Consider the following 17,584-nt stretch of genomic DNA (forward strand, 5'->3'; position numbering starts at 1 on the left):
AGTATCTAAGATAGCAAGGTCAGAAAAGGCTGGAGCAAAAGCCAGGTTACAGAAGGAGCTGTGCCATGATAAGGAATTTGGATGTCATTCTTTAGGCAACAGGGATATTTTTAAGTGTCTTTAAGGAAGGCAGGTTTCATGAATTTGTTTTCAATGTTCAATCTCTCTCCAATATGTAGGATAATATAGAAGCAGAAAAGGAGGAGGCCAGGAAGATGATTTATGAGACTTTTGCAACAGTCCAGTTAGAGAAATAATGAATTCTAAATTATGGCAGCAATTGTATGAATAAAAAAGGGATGAGACACTAGGGAGGCAGAAAGGAACACACATGTTCTCTAATTAGGCAACATAGAATACAAAAAAAAAGATATCAAAAATAACTCCCAGTTTTCTGGCTGAATAAAGAAGGATATCATTCACCAAAAGAAGGAAAGTGAAGACAGGGCAGGTGTAAAGAGGAAAAAATGGCTTTAGTTTAATACAAGCTGAATTTTGAGGTACCTGGGAGACATACATGGTATCCATTAGGCATTAAATCTCCATTCAGAAGATCAATCTGGATACAAATATATACTCAAATCATCAATCTATAGGAAGTAGTTACAGTTGTGGGAATAGAAGAGATTATTCTGACAGTTCATAAAAATGAGAACCACATTAAGGGCATACCAATATTCAAGAAGCAAATAGGGTAAAAGGAACCAGCAAAGAATAAGAAGGAGAGAGGGAGAAAGAGTAATAGACAAGGTCAAATCACAAGGAAAAGAAGATTTTTAAGAACTGAATTACCAAGAATAGCAAGTACTTCAGAGAAGTCTAATAGAGAGCTGAAATAAGTACACTGATTTTAGCAATGGACATGAACATCTTCTAAAACCACAAACCTCATTTCCTTTTCCAAATATCCCAATTCTAACAGTGATACTACCATCATTCTATTCTTCAAGATAGAAGCACTACACTCACCCTAAACCTTTCCAGTTGTTCATTCATTACACTCAACCTATCAGCAAGTGCTGTTATTTCATTCTTGGAAATGTAAGTCATAATTTCTCTTTCTATATTATTCATTATACCCTCCCAATCAAGATTCTCAACACTTCTCAACTGTATAACTATAAAAACTTCTCACATCATTTCCCTGCCTCCAATCTTTCCCTTTTCTAATCCACCTTGTAGATGTGTGATCTTGGTGATTTCATTTAACATATATAAGCCTCAGTTTTCTCATCTGTAAATACAGATAATAAAACTATTTACTTTGACAGGTTAATGAGAAGAGTTGTAAAGCACCTAAACAATGTTAGCAATTAATGCTTAATACCGGATAGTAACTGACAAACACTACTAATACACCCATGACTATCCATAGCACATAGCATTTATTAGGACTTGGTAAATAAGGAAGGAAAGCAGAGGAGGAGGGAAAGTGAAAGAAATATGTAAGATCAATTCACTTAAATTACTTTTGGATACTATCTATACCTTGTTTAAGAATCAGTGACTCTGTTGTCAACTACAGCAGATTCTAAGTTACCTTATCTGGCTTTTAAGGCCCTCCATAACGATATCCCCACTTTCAACAAGAAAAACCTTCACTGCAGGCAGATGTGTCTCTTCTCTGTTTCCTGAACAGTCTATTGTTATTCCCACCTCCCTGACTTTACTCATCAAGTTTCCTAACACAAAGACTACTGTTTTTTGTTCTCGCTTTCCAATGTAAATCTTCATTGCTCAGTGCCAGTTAGGAAACTATTTCAGTAGTACATATACAAGGTAACTAAGGTCTCATCAATTGACATGGCAATAGGAAGATCTAACCTAAGAGATGTTGAGGAAGGAGCTGGGGAATGACAATGTGGGGAAACAAAGTGATGAAAAATAACAACAAAATAAAAACACACAGAGACAAAACAAAATATTGACTTAAAACATCTTTAGGTCTATCAATAATATGCAGATACTGGGAAAGCTTTTCCTTTGGTTTAGAGCAGGAAAAAGTGTCATTCAGGGAACAAAGGATAAAGGTAGTGGTGCATATGGGTTTTCAACAGTAGATGTGGAAGCAATACCAGCATGGAGATACATGACAAAAGGAAGATAATTCTGTACTCTAAGAGAGAAAAGATATAAAAGAAAGGTAACCAACTAATTAGGAAAAGTAAGGGTACAGAGAGCCAAAAGAGGTGTTCATATTAGAGATAAAGAAGTCCGTAACATAGGAGAAGCTAAGACAAAGATAGGTTCAACAAATGAGAATTATGAATAAAAACTAAGAGTAGCTGGGCTTCATTTAACTAGGAGATCATCACAAGTTATGAAAAAAACAGACTCAATGGTTTAGTCAAGATGGAGACCAGATGAGAAATTTTTCTTTAAAAAAAGCTAATAGTATGGAATTGAAAGCTTTGGAAATAAACCATCTCTATGCCTTATGTCTTTTAAAACAATTACACTGAGGCTTGGTTGCATACATAGACATTTTTTTAAAACCATTTAAAGGAATACTGATAAAACAACATGCTCACCTCATGGTGTATTCGCTGATAAACTTTTTGCTCATTGTCTAATACTACAAAAGATTCAGAGGGTGCTGCATCCCCATTGAAAATGAAGCTTAAATCCCCTCGTTGGCACTTCATGTCAGTAAAGTCTATGAGAGTAGTGTCAAGCCTGTGAAAGACAGGTAGATCAGAAATTCTGACAAATAAACTTTTGATAAAACCCCATAATAATTACATGATCTTTGTTCCTTCTAAACTGAAACCAAGATGTTAATTACCATATTTCTGTCAAATTTATGGCAAAAGCTGAATTTTAAATATTAAAAAAACATCAAGAATATCTAAATATATATTCCATTTTATCTGTTATTTCATTTTTCTGAATATATATTTCATTAATCCAGCAAGAAAAAGACTGTTTGCCCATTGGTCAAGTTTTTTCCTAACTATACCATTGTTCCCTACAACTTACCTTACCATAGGCAGCTCCATAAAAGTTACTTCAACTAAGAAGCACATTAAAGGAAAGCAGACTTGTCTAACATTCTTTGATCCCTTTAAGACCATACTGCAAGCTCAGTAGAGTGTATAAGAGGGGTATGGCAATGGACGGATCACATTATTGGAATAAGGACTTGTGTCCACATTCTTGTCCCTTTATTCTGTGTCTGCGCCATGCGCCTAACCATCTGTACCAAACCTTTCTTTATTCTTCAGCTTGATGAAGCATTTAATTTACTCCAAATTCTTGGCCTTTCTGTTTGACTTGCCAGATTCAGATTAGCATTCTCTTCCAACATCTCCACAGCCTGCAAACCATATGGATTATTCCTAAACCAAATATTCATGGATTAACACACTTGAGTGTTTATTGTGCTGTATGGTAATCAAGACCTGACACATTCTAACCCAATGGGTTTGTCTCAAATAAATTTCAAAATCACTACTGCTGAAACTAGAGAGAATACCTGAATGGAAAAGTTCACAAATACTCTGAAGTGCTTGAAAGTACAAGGCTTTGGCGATCACCACATCAGGATCTCTCTGACTAGCCATTCAAAACAGGGTCCTTAAACTAAAAAATGGGTTGACACAGCTCTTAAGAATGCTGATCACATCCTGGATATTGAATTTCTAAAGCAACAATAAGAATTCATTGCTTTGTAGGTTTTTCAGCTCTCATCCCAAGTAGGCAAAGTTGAGTGGGCATTCTTTGTTTCCTTACACAGAAAAAGCTGAGAAATATGTCTCACATGCTGCATCAGAAGAATAACTGGAGTTATATATAGTTTATCACCAAAACTAGTAACTTTAAAACCGAAGGTGATACTATTAATTTTATGAAGGACAACAGGGATGAACGTTACCCTATGTACGTGAGGCTCTTTTCTGAGCCGTATTAAAATATACACACCTTTCAGATGAAATCAAGAAACCCTAAAAAAAACCCACCCGTCCTGCAGGGGTGAATCCTGCCTGCTGCTTTATGGATGAATTCTAGCTCCTGCTCTGCTTCTAGCAGCCTGCTACTGTACTACAAATACCTGAACCATGAACACATCATTGTCCCTTGTACATGTGGCACAAGAGAAAATAAGGCCAGGGTTCAAAGAAGGCTTATACAGGGCCCCACCTATATAAGATACAGGGCTACTGATAGTGTCAGAAAGGAGCAAATAATTTCACATAAGGGGCCTAGTTGGACTTTGAACTTAAGCCACTGGGGAACTCTAAAACCCACAGAAAAGAAATGGACCAGAAGTCTTCTGCCTCCATTTTCTTCTTGCCCATCCTGAATGAGAGTGGTAGTGGTTTGCAAGGGGTGGGGCTGGGCATAGTGAGGGAAGAGATGCACAAAGAGACAAACACAGAGACACAAGGACAAACTGACATTGTGACATTTGAGTCCTTAGATCTAGTTGCACCTAAAATCAGTCAATTTCTATTTCATGTTTTTTATAATTTGCAAGTGAAAGACTATCTAATACATCTTCTTTAATATCCCTGACATATTATATGGCCTAGTAAGCTACATCACACATGACTTATAATGATGTAATTTATCATGATGGTATTTTAAATGTATTAACTAGTCCTTGGAGTTAAGCCTACAAGCCTAAATAACTCTCAATTTTTGCCATGTAATTAGCCATGAAGAACAAAAAATTCTTTATACAAATGCATAATTTGAATAGTAAATGTTCATTTTGAGATAAAAGCTTGAAAACTGCCAAGTAATCCTGAAAAAGAAACAGCCTGTCTTAAGACAGGAAGAGCCTGAAATGAAGCAAAGTTTGCAATGATCATTTCAGTCAGTAGTTACCCATTACCTTTTAACTATCAATAGTGAAAATATTTGTTAGGATTCTCAACAATAAAGTTGCTCACACTTTTCTATTTTTACTAAAGTATTAATTTCTCCTTGATTCCAGAGAAGATATTTTAAAGGATCACATGGCTGCCATGAGATAAAGGTAAAGTTTAAAGATTTCTTTAAAATTTAGCTTCATTTGAGTGATGCTTTAAAAAAGAACTAATCATCTCATGACATTCAAATTTCAGAGTATTTATTTAATGTTAATTTTTTCTTTAGATTCTTGTCATCATGCAAAAACCTTTGCCATACATCCTAAAAACCAACCTCTCCATTAATCCAGTAAGCACTGTTTAGTAACGAGAGCTTTAGAACCTAATCACATTTCTCCTTCATCTTCAGCAGCGTGTAAGCCTCACGTTTGAGTGTCTTGCTAAACTACAGTAGCTTCCCCTCAACCTATATTCTCGGACACAATTACTCTCCCTCAGGTTCATATTCTCATGACTCTATTTCAACCATTTTCTGATTTTATTACCTATGTTTACTATGTAACATGCATCATACTTTACTTTTAAAAGTCATATAAATGTGAAAATATCTTTTCAAAGAATGAAGGTCCTTTTTTTTCTTAAATCTAAGAATGAAACAGAACTAAAACTAACCTTTTTTTAAAGCAGTAGATGGATGATAATACTACTCTCCCTAATTACCTACTGCCTTTGGCAGGCACCCATATTAAAATATTTTTAAATTCATGAATAATTTTTTGATGAGGCCAAAATATAATACTAACAATAGGCTATGGAATTAAATCTACATTATCAAACCTTTCCTAGTTTTTCTTCTACATTTTTCTGTATTTTCAAAGGTTTCTATACTGACGATGCATTTAATGGGCATGAGCACTTTCATAATTAGAAACAACTGAACAGGTTATTTTTTAAAAACAAAATCCAAGAAACTTCTACCTTAATCAAATTCTACTGCTTGAGAATAATTACCCTAGAACTTAGTTCCAACTAAAGATTATCTCTTCACTATAATTCAACATATTGCATAACAAATCTCATAAAGAGTTGATTTTTAAAAATGTCTGCTCTGTGACACAGTGTGAAATGACAGAAAGTCAGAGATCCGGGCTCAGCCATCAATTTGCAATATACTCCTATAAAAATCACTTCACCTCTCTGAACTTTGTTATCTATAAAATGAAGAGTTTATATGAGATAATCTTTCAAGATATTTTCAGTTCTAGACACCCCCACACATATATACATAATACATATATACACATACATATATAATTTAAAAATAAACTAATAAATGTGTATCTATACAAAGATTGGCATAGTCAGTCATATCTAATTACATATATGTATTTTATAAATATACCTATGTTAATATAAAGCTAACAATACAAAGAACAATGAAAGTTCAATTCTGAAATGAATAAAACAGATTTCCCATCAGACCCAAATATTTGTTCCCATTTTAAAAGGGAACAGAAGAAAATTAACATTTATCTTGAAGTGTTCACTAGAATGGAGAGAGGACTGAACAGATGAATGGATAGATGCATGGAGGATTAGCCAGGAGACAGAAGGGTAAGAGAGGGATGGAGATAAAAGGATAAGGGTTGTATTCCTTATGTGTCCCTGTTCCCTAAAATTAGGATCAGGGAGATGGCCATCTTAATTCTTAGTAGTATATCATGATCTTCATTCTGTTTGCCTTCTAGATAGTCTACAGTTGAATAATACCTCTGTTTTAGTTAAGATTTTACACCTTTGGTTTTTTATCTGTAGTATGTCTCAAATGAGACAAATTATTATGAATATACTACAGCATGTTTAAGTTATAAAATACGATGCCCAAATGTAAGCTATAAGTTATAAAATTCTACATCCAAATGTAAGCTATTACCTCAGAAAGAAAAGCTTCTTCTAAATATCAATTTTCTGTTAAAAAAAAATTAAATAAAATCACCTTACCTGATATTGATACCTTGTTTGTAAATTTTACATGCATCAGAAGGCAGAATTCGGGAAAGTAAAGGCACTGTATTTTCAAAGAGAAAAGATTAAAAAAACCACCTAAAGTTCTGAGACATTGAAGTATTTTTAATTAAAAGAGTGATATAACATTTCACAAATTCACTAAAATTGTGATAATTTCCTTTAAAACAGTATTTTTATATTTAACTTAAAAAATATATAATTTTGAGCAACTTCAGACTATCTACTATTTGATTCTACTTGCTGTATAGTTCACCACATTCCCCACACATCTACCCACAACACATATGTGAGTAGCAAAGTCCGTATAATGCTATTCTTGGGTACATATTGCAGGATATTATTATAGATGAGAAAAAATGCTAAATGATAACCAAACCCTCTTGAATGGGTAATGAGATGGACCTAGATACTATCTGATCCTTTAAATATAATTTGATTAAACAGCAGGAAGTAATGTGCATAAGAAAAACAGACATTTTTACAGCAAGACAAATTTGAGTTTGAATCCCGAATATGTGGCCTTGGTTACTGTACCTCAGGTTCAAAACCCATACAATGGAATCATACTATTTACCTCAGATTTCTGCATTCCAATGTTGCTCATATTCACTTTGCAAGCTATATTCAGATAGTTCTTTATTATTTATTTTCTGCCATATTGTAGGAACTAACAGTTATTCTATGGATGAATGAATCTACATAGCAGACTATAATAAACTACCACATTCAAAAAAAAAAGTGAAGCTCAAAATTATTGAAATCAAGATCATATCAAATGTACCTGTTATATTGAGTGTGTATATGTGAAAAATATATTGAATGTGTATTTTACAAACTTAGTGTTTTAAAAGTGGGTAACACATCAACCTGGGTTAGAAAGAAACAAAGACTTTAGAAAAAGTTAAATTCTAGTTTTTTAGTTAGCCATTTCAAAAGCATCAATATTTTCTAATTAACATTAAAGATACTGCCAAAATATCAATGTATTTTTTAATACTTAGAATATATTTAATCCAAAATTAGAATAAATATAATTAAAAATGTATTTCCAGCATTGAAAGTTTCCTAAATACTAAACTGTACAAAATAAGAAAAGTTTAATGCCCAAGGGGAATATAAACTAAGTTACTCTAGCCAAAGAATATAAAAAATCATCTTCTGATAAAATTTTTCCTTACATGGAACAACAGAAGTTGAGAAGAGCAATAATAGCATAAATCTATGTAAATGATCAAAGCTCTTTTTTATACCTATTAACTGTGATCCAGTTTCCTTGTCCTTAAATATTCGGTGTATCAAGACAAAGACACCTGGAAGACAGCACTCTAATTTAATAAATTAACTAATTTATTATAAATTTGGAGGTAGTATGGGAACCTACAAACATGAAATTTAGAATCATGTACCAATATCTTTTTAGCAAAAATCAGAAAACAAGGGAATGCTGAGAAAAAATAAGAAGCCTGAGGATTGAGAAGCAAAAGCTAAAAAAAAATGAACAAAGAAATACCATCAAATAAAAACGATTTGTTAGATTTTAATGAATTCCAAAAACACAGCAATTTGCATTGTCCCAATTCTGTAATGACTTTTACCTCCTCACATAAACTGAACAATTAAGATACTATCTCTCTCTATATATAAATATATACATATATTTATAAGCATAATCTGACAGTCAAACACAGCATTCCAAAGGTAGCATAATACACTAAACTGAAAAACAAAGTCTCTAAATTTTAATTTTGGTTTTGCTATCACTTACTCCCTCATTTTAAGAAGAGTTTCTAAGCATAACGTTTTCTGTCTATAGTATGCAAATAACATCCCCAAATACAGAATAGATGCTCTGCAGATTATGAAAAAAACTTTTTAAAGCTACTAATTTTTCTGTAGAAATATGCTATGCACAATGCTAAATTTGAAGTTGTGATTATGATACTGAATTAATACTTTACAGTACATAAACAGCTTCCTTCAAAAGTATGTATCCACACTAAAACACTTTAAAAAATCAAGAAAATGTTTGTTTTGTTTGTTTTGATATCTAGATTCCACATATAAGTGAATCATATAGTATTTGTCTTTTTTCTGACTGACTTCTTTCACTTAGCATAATACCTCTAGGTCCATCTATGTTGTCACAAATGGCAAGAGCCCATTCTTTTTTAATGGCTGAGTATTATTCCATTGCATATACGTACCACACCACTGTTTTCCATTGATCTATCAGTGGACACTTAGGTTGCTTCCACATCTTGGCTATTGTAAATAACGCTGTGATTAACACAGCAGAGCATGTATCTTTTCATATTAGTGATTTTGTTTCTTTGGGTAAATTACCATAAGTGGAGTTTCTGGGTTGTATGGTATTTCAATTTTTAGTTTTTTGAGAAGCTTCCATACTGTTTTCCATAGTGGCTGCACCAATTTATATCCCCACCAACAGTATATGAGGGTTCCCTTTTCTCCACAACCTAGCCAACACATATTTCTTATTTATTTTATTTTAGCCATTCTGACTGATGTAAGGTGCTATCTCATTGTTTCACTACCCCTAAATTAAACTTAACTGTAGATCTCAATAATTTTTAGCTTTCCCTTATTTCTACATTGCCTTTGTTTGTTTGTTTGTTTGTTTGTTTGTTTGTTTGTTTAATATGCAGGGTTTTGACAGGGGTAAGAAACATACCTAAACTCTAGAAAAAAGCTTGATAATTGAATCTAACAATAGGGATTATCCAGTGTTTTTTAATCCAACATATCTAAACTAAATCTAGCCAATGAGTTTGGTCTTTAGAATTACTATGACAACCAACCATCAAGCGGGTGCAAATCCTTTATCAACAATGAAACAGATGTTCCTACTTCTTTGCATCAAAGTCAAGTTTTCAAAAAAGCAGTTACTTTTAACAGTACCTCAGTGGTTGCATCATGAATTTGATTATGCAACGTTTATAATATGTTTATAATTTTAGATATATGGCCAGTTTCAGGAGTGATTATATCCATTTCTATTTCTTTATATGGCTGAAAATTCACTTTAAAAATACTTTGAAACACTTTTCTCAGCAAGATAAGTTGATTATTTTTAGAATTCAAACTCCTAACAATTACTAACAGAGTCAGTTAAAGAGCCAACATAATCAAGGGACAACCTCAGTTTAGGATAATCAAGTAGGACTGGAGTTTCTTCAGATGGAAAAAATAGTATTCAGGCTTTAGACCAGTATGATTTGCAGCTCTTTTATTATAAAAACAATTACAAACCTTTCTTTCTCTTGATGTTCTAGGAAACGGGGGCTTCTGAATGATATATGAGGCATAAAGGCAAGGGAGGCCTATCAGAGTAATGAAATCATGTGTGATTTTGATGGGCCAAAACTAGCCTTATGAGCTAGAATTCTAGAACTGATTACATTTAGGGATTAAAAATTTACATTTGGAGATTAAAAATACTAGGGAAGTCTTAATCATCCATGCTGTACAGTATTTTGCAGCTATTAAAATACTTCTTCATGATTTAATATGGTAAGATGTCTATGATATATTGAATAAAAATGAGAAATTATATAATGATATAATAGTATGACCCCATTAAAAACACTAATGTGAGGATACATATTCTCATATGTAATGTATTTGTGTGTATATACACACACATTCGTAAACATTGGGAGGGGCGCGAAAGTATCCACAGGGAACATTAACAGTGGTTTCTATAGTCAGTATCCGATTTATTTTTATGATTATTTTATAATTTATTTCTATGATTTAGGGAGTAAATGTCACCAAGCATTCAAATATCTTTACATCACAAAAATTAATTCAGATGCTTTAAAAACACATGTAAGGTTCTTTATATCCAAACACCTATATGGAAATTACAAAAATCTTTAAAAAACAAAACAGAACAGAATTTAGTTCTTTTGGTAGTGTTTAGTTACTCAGTAGATGTCCCTAGGATCAAACTTCCTATCTGGACCTGAAGGTTATCTCCTTAAGAGGACTCATGTTTAAAATAGGGAGGAGAGAAACTTACTTTGTCAAGGTAAATCAATAAATGATTGCAAAATATTTAGGAATTAAGGTCTTTCAAAAGTAATTGGAACAGTGTACAACGAAACAGTATATTAAGACAGTGGCTATAAAGTATGCAATGAAAGTGGCAAAAATAACTGCAAAGATGATAAAATATACAAAACCAAATAATGTTAACCAAATTTTTCACATTCAAGGGTCTAAGAATTATATTTTGAACTTCTTTAAGTTTAGTAATCTAATAATCTCATCATTATTTTCTCTTCCCTCTGAAAATTCCTTATATTAAGTTATTGTAATATACAAACTTGTATTTTCCTTAAAAAAATAGGGCAATTTTCAATCTTAAAAATAAGAATTATCAAAGTTACTAATCAGGTTGGGATAATTAAGTATTACTACAGAGCTTTATAACCATTATAGTCAAAGTAATGAAAATTACTTAATTTTCCTTAGAGCAAGTATCAAATTTGTTGCGTTAACATTTCTATATATTTATTTTTGCACTCATTATTTATGCATGCATACATATTTTATAGTAAAACACAGCACACTCTTACCCCAGCTTTGAAAATCCCAGTGAAGTTCTAGATAAAAGTCACCTAGCTGAAAAATGAAATATGAATAATTACTGAATGCACCTTAGTTAATAACTGTTATGTCTACTTAATATTTGGCTTTAAAAAAATCTGTTATCATTAAAGGCCTATAGAACAAGAAACAATTTTGATATTTAGAGTTGGAGAAAGAACAAAAAATATGGTTATTACTTAAAATGAAATATTGTAATAGCATACATTACTAACTAAACTTGTCTACAAAGGAAAATATGGACCACTGTAGATTTTACAAGAACATTTTAATCACATAGGCACCTATCTGATACTGACAGGCATTTAATTTGCATACTGCAATTCTCAGCATAATCAAAATAGTATTACTATAAAAAGTTAATAACTTTAAAATGTTATAAAACATGACTCCTAAAATGATTATTGGTGTACTCTCATACCATACTAGTCAGTCTAACAAAATGACCCACTGTGATAACACTTTCTATAAAAAAAAAAAAAAAATTTTTTTCTGTAAAGTGATAACAAGTTTACTTATAAATCTGAAATGTCATCATATGACATGTATAGAGAAAATTTGTATTTCAGGAATTAGAAACTGAACATCAAAGATTATAACTATTCAGGGAACTATTATGATCAAATATTCTAAAAAAAAATTTATCTCAAGATTTTTTTTTTTTTAAGCATACCTAAGAGAAGATAGTCATCATGATAGGTCTATCTTTTTCCTACAATTCTTTCAGGTATCAAAATTACAGAAGAATGGAAAAACAGAAAACAAACCTCTCTCCCCTTTTGTGCCAGCACACCCAGCTCTTACCATCACAAGGTAATACAAAGAGTTGGTTATAGAAAGAAAATGTGGCTCCTGCCAGCAGTAGTAGCTTTAGCTCTTAGAGATCTTCTAATCCAAAATTGAAAGGAAAATTACTGCCATAATGACTTACCTTACTTTTTTCTTAGAGTTCTGAACTACTTTGCTGAATGCAATATTTCTTTATCTGCCTTGCTAATTCAAAATAAATTATGCTTTCTATACATTACAAATAAGAGTATTTTGATATGTCATTATTGCTTAATTTGAGCAGGAGTTTTACCATTTCTTGACCCTTAATTATCAGTGAGAGATTAGACTACATTAAAAATGCTTAAATGAACACTTACAGTTACTTTTTAGGTGCAACTGACAAAGAAATATAGCCTACCTCTTTCAGGGCTTTTAATAATCGAGGTCGTTTTTCTTCAACACTTTCCCTGGATTGCTGCTTAAGCTTCCTTAAAAGAGCTGTAACTAAAGTTTGAGTAAAAAATACGTTTAATTTAAAATAAATTTCAACATACTAAATTGCCAATTATACCTTAGTAAAAAAAACTATTAAAAAATTCATCATGCTAGAAAATACCACTGACTTATTAGACAAAGTTAATAAGTTTAGTAAAACCGTTATAATCCCCAAGGAAAATTGACAAGAGATACCTCAGTATCAACTTATATTCACAGTAGTTTTCCCAGTTTTTAATTATCAGTAAGAATCTATGTGACTGAACCAAGATTACCAATCTCAGTTAGAACATGCATTGTCCTCTTTTAACAGTGATCTAAAAAAAGGTCTCAAAGACAGATCTCAAAAATCCCACTGGATACTACTTTTCAAAAAATGTAATTATCTACCATTGTTACCAGGTGCATCTGTTCTTTTTTCACTAGAGGTTGTGCTCTCAACACACCACCAACACAGCATAAAAACATACAAAAATGAATCCTATTCTATGAAAAGAATTTCTGCATCTAATAAAACCTGAATCCCTCTGTAGTGTTTTCTCATAGTTCACAATTTGAGATTTAGACATATTCCCTCAGTGCAGACACCGGCTTCTCTACTTATTAGCTATGTGTAAATGTGGACAAGTAACTCAATTTCCCTACTCGGTTTCTTTTCTTTCATTTCTTAAGAATAAAGTAAAATCTACTACATGGAGTTACTGTAAAGGCTCAATATAAATTGCTGCCATATTGTGCCTGTAATTAGGTAAATATAATTTTGATCTATTTGAATGAAGGTCTAAAACTAACTAGCAAAAACCAAGCAATTTCTAACATTTATTTAAATAAGGGAAAATATTAGACTTGAATGAATAAGCCTGGTAAAAGATAAGATGGGAAAATGTACATTGAAAAAAGGTATACATCAGTACATGCTGACTTCCTCCTGATCCTGACACACTTACTTTTAATATACATAAATATGTGTACATACACATAAAAACACTATTATCTTTACTATTTTTTAGTATGCATTCTTATAAACTACTTAAAACCTTATATGGAATACAGAAGCATTGGGTGAAAGACAAAAAAAAGATAAATAGAAATAAGATGGTAGTGAAAGCTTGGACCAGATTTATTTTGTCCACACAGGCCAAACCAAGAAAAGCCCAGAGAATATGAAAAATGATATATTTAGATCAATGTATTTTAAAAAGACAAAATTCAAAGAGTAATGTTTAAATCACTAACAGTATTTTGGAATAGAAGAGGCTGAGACCTAAAAGCCAGGGAACATGGGACCTAGTCTCAGTTATACCCTAGCTCTGTGGCCTACATCCGTAGTTCCCAAATACAAGGCTACATTTCAGTGCCCAGTTGTTCAAGTTCCCAGTGATATACTACAACACAAAAAAACTGGAAACCAAGTTGGGTTTCTTTCTTTATAAATTATATACTGTTTTCAATTTAAGAATTATTCTTGCTACTGTTCTAGGTTTCAAAATGTCTTTTTTCAGTGAAACGATCACAGAAGAAAATAGTTATCTTTTTTTGAATTTCTTATACACTAAAAAATGAGAAAGCTACCATACATCAATCCTCAAATAAAATTTTCTTCTGGTCTGCAAAATCCAAATAGTCTGAGAACCAATGGCCTAGATCATCATTAAAGTTTTTTACAGATTTCATTTTATATGAACTTGTCAAAACTTCATGTTCACTAATATACCATTTTAATATTAAAGCCATACCAAAATGTAGAATTCTTTTTATAATCTTCTTCCACTATAGGCTTAAATACTTTAATAAATCTTTATTCACTCTACCTTGCCTTCAAATTGAAAGACTGTGAATGGAAAGAATTCCTACATAGAAAAGCTTATCTCAATAAAAAAGCAGAAGCCACTTATTTTTCATCAACTTTAGAACTATTGGTAAGTGATTGAAGGCATTCAGTAAATAATAGAAAATTATATTTACATGACCAAACATTATTTAAAAAGTAGTGACAACATCTATATACATAGCACAGGAATATATGCAGAGACTTTTGCTCTATGAGATTTCACATTAAAAAATAACATCAACTCAAACTTTCTTATGGAAGTGGAGACAAATATCCAGAACGCAATTATACAAAATTAGTAGTATGTTTTGGAGGATCAACATTTGTATTCACACACTGTAAGAATCTTATTAACACTGATAATAATGAAGATAAAATTAGCTATTGAGGATTTCGATGGTATTAGATAGAATTCATACACACACTCAAATGAAGAACTACAATAAACAGCTAATTTTACTTCCTCTTTCCTTCTTTCATATAAAGTACTTGTAAAGTTTTCAGTTGTTGTGCCTACAGCTTTTGGAACTATACCCTACTGCTCCAAATATCACTTAAATATGTATCTTCTACTCATCACTTCATTCTAACACTCCAGTCTAATTATTTCCTACTTGGATAGTTCTGCCCAGATGTATTATAGATGACTCAAACTCAACAAATTTAACACCAAATTAATTAAATCCCACACTGTTCTTCCTCCTGTATTTCATACATCAATTGATTAATGAAATTATGATTAATCCATAATGGCGACCTTGGAGTTACTCTGGATCCTTCTATCAATACCCATGTCCAAGAGATAATCAACCACTGTGAATGTTTTCATTTAACTATCTTTCTAATCTATCCCTTCTCTAAACACTCTCTTTTTAAGTCAATCTTACCATGTTTGTTATAAAGAGGTTTCTTTTCTAAAAATCTCTTTTGCTTCCCTATTCAATTTAAAATATTCAGGCCTATCTAATAATGTCAATCTCTGCCCTGAAGTCTTCTGGGTTTTGCAGTGACTGGAGATTGAGATTAAAACCTTGAATGGCAGATTTCAGTGTGGCCCCTTTGCAATTACAACTGCATCACCCAGAAGTGCTCTTCACCCCTTCACTCACATTTGCCACGTAACCTCTTGTACAGAGCCACACTTAAATACACGTCATTCTCTAAAATATGGTTTGCTATTTTTTGCATTTCCATGCTTTATACACATTCTGCTCCCACAGACTACAGTGTCTTTACATACTTTATTAACTCCTAAAATTCTTTGGGACTCAGCTCAAATAGCCAAACACCTTGCCAAAACCAGAATTACTTTCCCCTTCATCTGTTTCCCCCTAATACTTTAAAAATACTACATAACATAGCAGAATATTCACTGGTCTCTGTCCCCTCAACTAGGATGAATTCATCAGTGTCAGAGCTAATGGCACATCCCTACTATGTTTCTGAGGTATCTGGTAGGTACTTAAAAGATAAATAAACAATCCTGCCCCACTGCAACTTACTGCCTAATGGAAGTGACAGATAAGAGTTCTGACATAGTATGTGGGCAGAGAAGACTTCCTTGTACTTGAGCTGAGATCCGAGGAACTTAAGGAACTAGGGCCAAGGAGGAAGGATGTGTGAGTAGGAGAAACTGAGAGGCCAGCAGAGCTGAAGACAGAAAGCCATGTGGAAAGAACAATATAAGGACAGAAAGGAAAAAGTAACACTAAGATATTGGATCTTATAAACCAATTCAGAGATTTTGGTCTTCATTCCAAGAATGGGAATTTTTAAAGGGCTTTTAGGAGAGTAATATGAACAGAAAAAGAAACTAAAAGAAAATGTAACAAAATATTAACAGCTATCTCAGGGTAAAATTGTATCCTTTTTTTCTATAACTTCCTAATTTTCTACAATGAGTGTTATTACTTTCTTATAAAAAAATATAAACTTTTGAACAACTCAGGAGAGTTATAGTAAATAAAAACCTAATACAACACTTTCAGAAAAATTTTAATTCTTGATTAGTCTCAAATTTTCTGTGCATTTTTTATTCATTTCTGCATTAATTCACTGAAAAAAAAATGTATGTGCTAAGCACTGTTCTAGGAGCCAGAGATAAAAGGATGTATAAGATACCTCTACATGACTTAAGTTCTCACAACACTTACATCATCAGGATACAGAGTACAGACACTGAACAACTGATTAGATGTGTGCTGTACACTGCAAAGGAAAAGAATGCACCACTGCAAAAACATATGAGAAGTTAATCTACTCCAGGAGTTGAGGAAAGGCTTCTCCCAGAAAGAAATACAAAGTTGAAACACAAATAAAAAAGACTGCTAATTCCTGACAAGGCTGAAAACCAACATGGATACTATCTTTTCCCCTCCAAACTAAACTTTGATGTGCTACAAAACTAAGGCTGATAGAATTCCTAAACTACTATAACATAAATATACCTTAACGTAAGTCTGTACAAAAAAAAAGAGAGACAAAAGATGACAAGGTTTCAGTGTGAAAAACAAATTGGAGCCACCTAGATCAGAGGAAACCTGGGGACCATGGATGAGGGATAAGTTGGGAAAAGACTTTTACATTGTTACCATCTCTTTCTCCCTGATACTGGCCTGGGCTGATCACTGTTCACCAGGTAACCACTGTAAGGCAGAAAAGCAACATAATCTTGAAACTGTATTAATTTTAATGGAAATAATTCTGACTAGTCTCAGATAACTAGTTTAGCATTATCTTACTGCTCTGTAGCATGTAAATATTAGCAGAAATCAAACCAAACAAGACAAAGAGTTCAAAGTTTTTGCTAATAATTTATGTCGAAATCATCTCTGATTTTTCAGAACATGTAATTTTCTATGCCCCGAAAATGTTAATGTAACATAAGCTAAATAATCAAAAACTTAAATCATAGTATTTAAAATGATTTCAAAGGAGGCACCTATTTAACACTATTATAATACATTCACGTTAATATTTCTAAATGTGTACCATAAGAGTTGTTGAACTTATT

General features: G+C 32.4%; 1 protein-coding gene across 3 annotated transcripts in view; it reads right to left on the reverse strand.

The window, feature by feature from the left end:
- Positions 1 to 17,584, reverse strand: part of ANKRD13C (ankyrin repeat domain 13C) — a 129,688-nt gene that overhangs the window by 44,453 nt on the left and 67,651 nt on the right. For all 3 annotated transcript variants that reach the window (XM_036890194.2, XM_057500319.1, XM_036890193.2), the window contains 4 exons: positions 12,664 to 12,749; positions 11,444 to 11,489; positions 6,816 to 6,882; positions 2,532 to 2,676 (listed from right to left, as the gene is read on the reverse strand). In XM_036890194.2, the coding sequence (XP_036746089.1) occupies positions 2,532 to 2,676; positions 6,816 to 6,882; positions 11,444 to 11,489; positions 12,664 to 12,749 (344 nt within the window). The remainder of the gene's footprint in view (positions 1 to 2,531; positions 2,677 to 6,815; positions 6,883 to 11,443; positions 11,490 to 12,663; positions 12,750 to 17,584) is intronic.

Source organism: Manis pentadactyla, chromosome 4 (genome assembly GCF_030020395.1).
Source record: "Manis pentadactyla isolate mManPen7 chromosome 4, mManPen7.hap1, whole genome shotgun sequence".
Lineage (NCBI taxonomy): Eukaryota > Metazoa > Chordata > Mammalia > Pholidota > Manidae > Manis > Manis pentadactyla.